Below are 5,996 nucleotides of genomic sequence, written 5' to 3'. Positions count from 1 at the left end.
CCATGGGTTCCCATTACCACAATTGGCACATCACTGTCAGGCTTCAGCATCACAGCAACCACGAGTTACCTCTGTACAGCAACGCACAGACCAGTGCTATACCACCTAGAAGAAAGTTTGACAGGAAGACAATTTGAACCTGGCCGAGGGCCACCGATGAAAATCACCCACCTTCGGCTTGGTAGCACAGCTTCTTTTCCACTAGGCCAACGTAGCTCTCTCTTGGTCGTTGTCATTGTTATTGTTGTTTAATGCCGTCGAGTCGTAGACGACTCATAGCCACCCTGTGAACGAACAGCCTGAGCACTGTTCGTACATAGAGTTTCCAGAGGCAAGCCAATTTTGGAAGTGGATGCTGCTCCCGCTTCCAGGCTTGATTTAGTTGGGAAGCTCCAGCCAACACTGTCCGCCATGGGTGCCCATTATCACGATTGGCACATCACTGTCATAGGCTTCAGCATTACAGCAACCACGAGTTACCTCTGTACAGCAATGCACAGACCAGTGCTATACCACCTAGACGAATGGTTGACAGGAAGACAGTTTGAACCTGGGCTGAGAGTCGCAGGCCCAAGGGCCTTTTGGGCTTAAGGCCGCCTCCAGGTTCAAACCCTAGGCCCAGGCTGGCTAGCCTCACTCCAGGGACAGAGCAAACCTGCACGTCAAACACATTCCCGGAAAAGCAGTCGACTCCAAAAGCTTGCCACGATTCCTGCACTTCCACCACCACGCTCCTGCCTTCTGGCCAGAAAAGCTTCTCAAGAGCCTGGGAGGAGCCAGCCAAACCAGGAACAACATGGCCACTTCTTTCCCAGCTGTCTTGGGCTTAAGGCCGCCTCCTGGTTCAAACCCTAGGCCCAGGCTGGCTAGCCTCACTCCAGGAACAGAGCAAACCTGCACATCAAACACGTTCCCGGAAAAGAGTTGACTCCAAAAGCTTGCCACGATTCCTGCACTCCCACCACCACGCTCCTGCCTTCTGGCCAGGAGAGCTTCTCAAGAGCCTGGGAGGAGTCAGCCAAACCAGAAACAACATGGCCTGTTTCTTGCAGTAGTGTTTTGTATTTGTTACTATAGAAAAATCCCACTGATTTTTGTGTATTGATCTTATATCCTATAACTCTTGACTAAATTAGTCTCCTAACTCTTACAAGTTTTTTGTTGGGCCTTTGGAGATTATTGTGTACCCTGTCTTATCATCTGCATATAGGAACAATTTTACCATCCCTCTGGATGCCTCTTATTTCCTTTTCATGTCATACTGCCCTAGCAAGTACTTCTAGTACAATATTGAATAGGAGTGGTGAGTGGGAATCCTAGTCTAGTCCCTGTTCACAAGGAGAATGCATTTCATCTCTTTCCATTGAGAATGATGTTGGCTTTTAGTTTGTATATATACTTTCACTATGTGGAACAAATTGCCTATTTGTATTTTGCTGAGTGTTTTAATCAGCACAGGGAATTGGATTTTTTCAGAGCCCTTTCTTTCAGCAGTTGATAGGATCATGTGGTTCTTATTCTTTGCATTGTTAATGTGATTAATTACATTAATTGATTGTTGTATGTTGAACCATCCTTGAATACCTGCTATAAATCTCACTTGATCATGATCAGTTTTTTTTTTTAAATACCATGTTGGATTCTCATGGCCAGAATTTTGCGAAGGATTTTTGCTTTTATATTCTTGAGAGATAATGGTTTGTGGTTTTCTTTTTTGACAGTGTCTTTTCCTGGGTTTGGTATTAGGGTTATGCGTGCTTAATAAAATTACTCTGGACATGTTCTTTCTTTTCCTGTATTTTGAAATTTAAGTAAAATTGGTGATAGTTCCAAACATCTCTGATGTTTGGTAGAATTCAGTTCTGAAGACATCAGGGCCAGGACTTTTCTTGGGGCGGGGGAGGAGGGATTCTTTTTGTGACCTGCTCTTTTTGTGATCTGCTTCTTTGGTGATGGTTCTGTCAAGTGTTCTTCCTCTCTGTGATAATCTGGGTAGGGTGTGAGTTTCTACCAATTTGGCCATTTCTTATTGGTTTTCAAATTTATCGGAGTATAACTTTTCATAATACTGTGTTAACATTTATTTATTTTAATCTGGGTCTGTTGTGATACCACCTTTTTCTTTTCTTATTTGAGTTATTTGTGTCTCGTCCTTTTTTTATTGTTTTTAAATGGTTTGTTGGTTTTATTAATGGGTTATTTAGAAGACCTTTTGAAGAACCAGCTCCTAGTCTTGATGGCTTCAGTTGTTTTTTTTATCTAATTGATTTCAGTTCTAGCTCTTATAGTTTGCTTTCTTCTGGAGACGGAGGATTTAGATTGTTGATTCTTTTTTGTTTGATGGAGGTGTGAATTAGGTCACTAATTTTTTTCTTCTTTCTTATGAACTGCTCCCTGAGGACTGCCTTAGCTGTATCCCAGTGTTTTGACACGTTTTCTTTTCATTTTCTCTTGTTTCCAGCAACTTTTTTTATTTCATGTCTTCCATAACCCAATCATACTCTAGCAGGGTGTTATTTAGCTTCCATGAGGGTGATTTTATAAGCTTACTCTTTTGTCATTAATTTCTAGTTTTATTGCATTATGGTCTGAAAAGATACTTTATATTATTTCACTGTGGTTTTTTTTAAATTTCTTGAGTCTTGCTTTGTGTCCTAATATATGATTAATTCTGGAGAATGTGCCATGTGCACTTGAAAGTAAATTGAGTTTTTGTTAGTTGCTGTACCATGACTACATCCACAGTGAGTCAGTTCTGACTTGATCGTACATAGCAGCCAACAACAGTGCCTTTCACGAAACTTTTATTTTCATTCATTCTACTGATCTCTTAAACTGACCTGTGAAGTATCTCTGGAAGAAGTTATCTCTATTTTTCCTGTGAAGAAATAGTAACTGCTAAGAGCATAGATTAAAGTAGGTGGTTCTGAATAACCATCTTTCTAGTCTGACATGTCTGTCTTTCAGCTACACTGATCATATGAATAGCGTAAGTATGCATCTAAAATGATCCATGATGAACAAAGTTATAGTAGTTGCATCTTATAATTTCTCCAGAATTATTAAAATATTTTTTCCTTCATATTATAGCTTGAAATTCAGAACCATCCTTTCTTTGAATCGCTCAGCTGGACTGATCTTGTACAAAAGAAGATTCCACCACCATTTAATCCTAATGTGGTATGTATATAATTCATATTTTTTTTCTTAAATAACATACCATGAAATTTTATTTTGTTGTCATTATAGCAATAGATCTCAGAATCTAACCTCAATGAAATGAAGTTAATATTTAAACTATTTGTGAAATATGTCACACAGAGTGGTATTCATCTTTTCATAGTTGGCCATTAATAATAGGTTGATAAAAATATCTTACAACACAGAAACTGTAGAGTGTTTTTATGGAATTTGTTTACAAAAAGTATGGGCTTACTAAAAAAGACAATTCATTGCCATTGAGTCAGACTGACTCATAGATGACCTTCCATCTAGTTTTTAGAGGCAATATGCAGGAGGAATTGCCCGGCTTTCTCCCACTGGGATTTGGACCTCCTGTCTTTGAATTGACATTATAACTAACTCCTTATCAACTGGGCCTCTAGAGAGGTAATAATAATTTTTAAAAGGTAAAAATTAAAAGAATTATGAGGTTTCCTTTTTATACCTACTTGATCAACTATAATTTTATGTAACATCAGTACATATCTTTTCCCAGATTATAAAGCCAACTAGATGCAAACATTATTAATGATATTGTAAGTTATTGCATCTATTTTTAAAAACAGTAAGATTGCTTACCTTAAGCTTGGTTGTTAGTTTTACCTGTTAAAACTGGAAATAGATGTATATTTTATAGTATTAATAATGTTGAGAATTTTTGAAAAATGTGTAGAAGAGGTAAATTAATATGAATAGTCATCAGTGGACTCCTCACAGTATTAGTAATAGTTATCAGTTGACAACTTGTTGTTGTTGCTATGTGCCATCAAGTTGCTTGCGACTCATAGCGACGCTATGTACAACAGCCCTAAACTCTGCCCTGTCCTGTGCCAATCTCATTGTCTCCGACACACTAATCCCGATTACCCCAGTAACCAAATCAATCCATCTCCTAAAGGGCCTTCTCCTCCTGCACCTGCCCTCCACCCTCTCAAGCATGATGTCCTTCTCCAAAGACTGGTCTCTCCTTACAGAATGACCAAAGTATGTCAGACGAAGCCTCAGAATCCTTGCCTCCAAGGAGCAGCCTGGTTTAACCCTCTCCTGGATGGATCTGTTTTCTTAGCAGTCCATGGTACCCTCAATACTCTTCTCCAACACCAAAGCTCAAAGACATCAATTCTCCCTCTATCCTCCCTAGTCATTCATTGTCCAACTCTCTGATGCATATTCCACAATAAGGGATATATTTTCACTTTTTCTTTAAAATGCTTATCTTTTGGATAATTCTCTAAATCCAATTGACAACTTAATAGTGTTAATACTGATACCTTCTTATGTTCCAGACATTATGATATACACGTCTGTGTATGCGTAATATAATTTATTCTTTAATAAGCTATCAAGGTAAAATTACTACTGTTGTTATTACTATGAATGTTTTATAAATGAGGAAATAGAAATTCAAGAGATAGGATCTAGTTGGTTAAAAAGCAGCAGAGCCAGTAATTACATTTATTTCTGACTCAGTATTCTTTCCTTTTTCTGTTTAAGTTGTTGTATGCTGTCAAGTCAGAAATCAACCCTCCAGCATGTTTTCAGAGGCAGTAAATTACACAGAAGGAGAATGCCCATCCTTCTTCTTTGGAGCATGTGATAGATTGGACCACATGTCTTTGGGATTGTAGTGCATGATAAAAAGCACTAAAATGAGCATGACATATTTAAAATATTAAATGCAAACATAGTAATTACAGCTTTCATGATTTATGATTGTTGTTGTTGTTGTTGTTGATTGCCCTTGAATTGAGCACAACTCATAGCGACCCCATGAAGCCTCTCTACAACCATCGACACTTATCAAAGTTCATAGAGTTTCCGGAGGCTTGTTGTTTAGGAAGTGTATACCACTCCTGCTTCCAAACCTGTCATAGTATGTTATTGTTGTTAGATAAAAGACAGTTAATGGTAACCACTAAATGATTTTAAGGCAAAGAGTAACAAAATAGAATTTATAATACTTGTAGGAGAATTTGGCTGTAGAACCAGGCCAAACAGAACTATGTTTGAATCATGACTCTCTCTACTTCTTTTTTTTTAATTTTTATTTTATTATTTTTGTCTGACTGGTACAGGAGGAGATTGTCCCTCCTTCGAACCGTGCGCCTCTGGGATTGTAGTTGCAGCTCCTTACCACTAGGCCACCAGAGCTCCCCTGACTCTCTCTACTTCTTAACTTCTAGATTACCTTGGGCATTTTCTAACCATAGAAGCTGTGATGTGTGTATTTTTAAGATTGACAGTAATACTTATGAGGCATCCTTGTGTGTGAGGGGTCCTTATAACTTTGTGAACACTAATTTTCACTGGATTGGAACATAATGACAGTACGCTTTGTAGGTATATATGTAGGAATCAAAATATTAAATTTCTTTTAAAAAAATATTAAATTTCTTGTTGATAAAGATTGTCAGAAAATATTTTTGAATATGTTAGCTAAGTGAGTTTATTTTACAGTTGTTGTAATCTGCCATCGAGTCACCTACGACTCAGAGCGACCCTATGTACAATAGCCATTAATCCTGCTCTATCCTGTGCCAGTGTCACTGTCTCAAACACACCTACCCCAATTACCCCGCCACTGAATCAGTCCACCTTATAGAGTCTTCCTCTCCTGCACTGTCCCTCTACTCTCCCAAGCATGACGTCCATCTCCAAGGACTGGTCCCTCCTTGAAACATGTCCAAACTATGTCAGATGAAGCTTCAGAATCCTTGCCTCCAAGGAGCAGCCTGGTTTCACCCTCTCTAGGATGAGTCTGTTTGTTTTCTTAG

The 5,996-nt window shown here is 38.6% G+C and overlaps 1 protein-coding gene across 2 annotated transcripts in view; it reads left to right on the top strand.

The window, feature by feature from the left end:
- Window positions 1–5,996, top strand: part of SGK3 (serum/glucocorticoid regulated kinase family, member 3) — a 139,080-nt gene that overhangs the window by 110,649 nt on the left and 22,435 nt on the right. For both annotated transcript variants that reach the window (XM_006880421.1, XM_006880420.1), the window contains one exon: window positions 3,091–3,180. In XM_006880421.1, coding sequence (XP_006880483.1) covers window positions 3,091–3,180 — 90 coding nt within the window. The remainder of the gene's footprint in view (window positions 1–3,090; window positions 3,181–5,996) is intronic.

Source organism: Elephantulus edwardii, unplaced genomic scaffold (assembly GCF_000299155.1).
Source record: "Elephantulus edwardii isolate Elephantulus edwardi_28Jun2011 unplaced genomic scaffold, EleEdw1.0 scaffold00008, whole genome shotgun sequence".
Classification (NCBI taxonomy): domain Eukaryota; kingdom Metazoa; phylum Chordata; class Mammalia; order Macroscelidea; family Macroscelididae; genus Elephantulus; species Elephantulus edwardii.
This window is presented reverse-complemented; position numbering and strand designations above follow the sequence as displayed.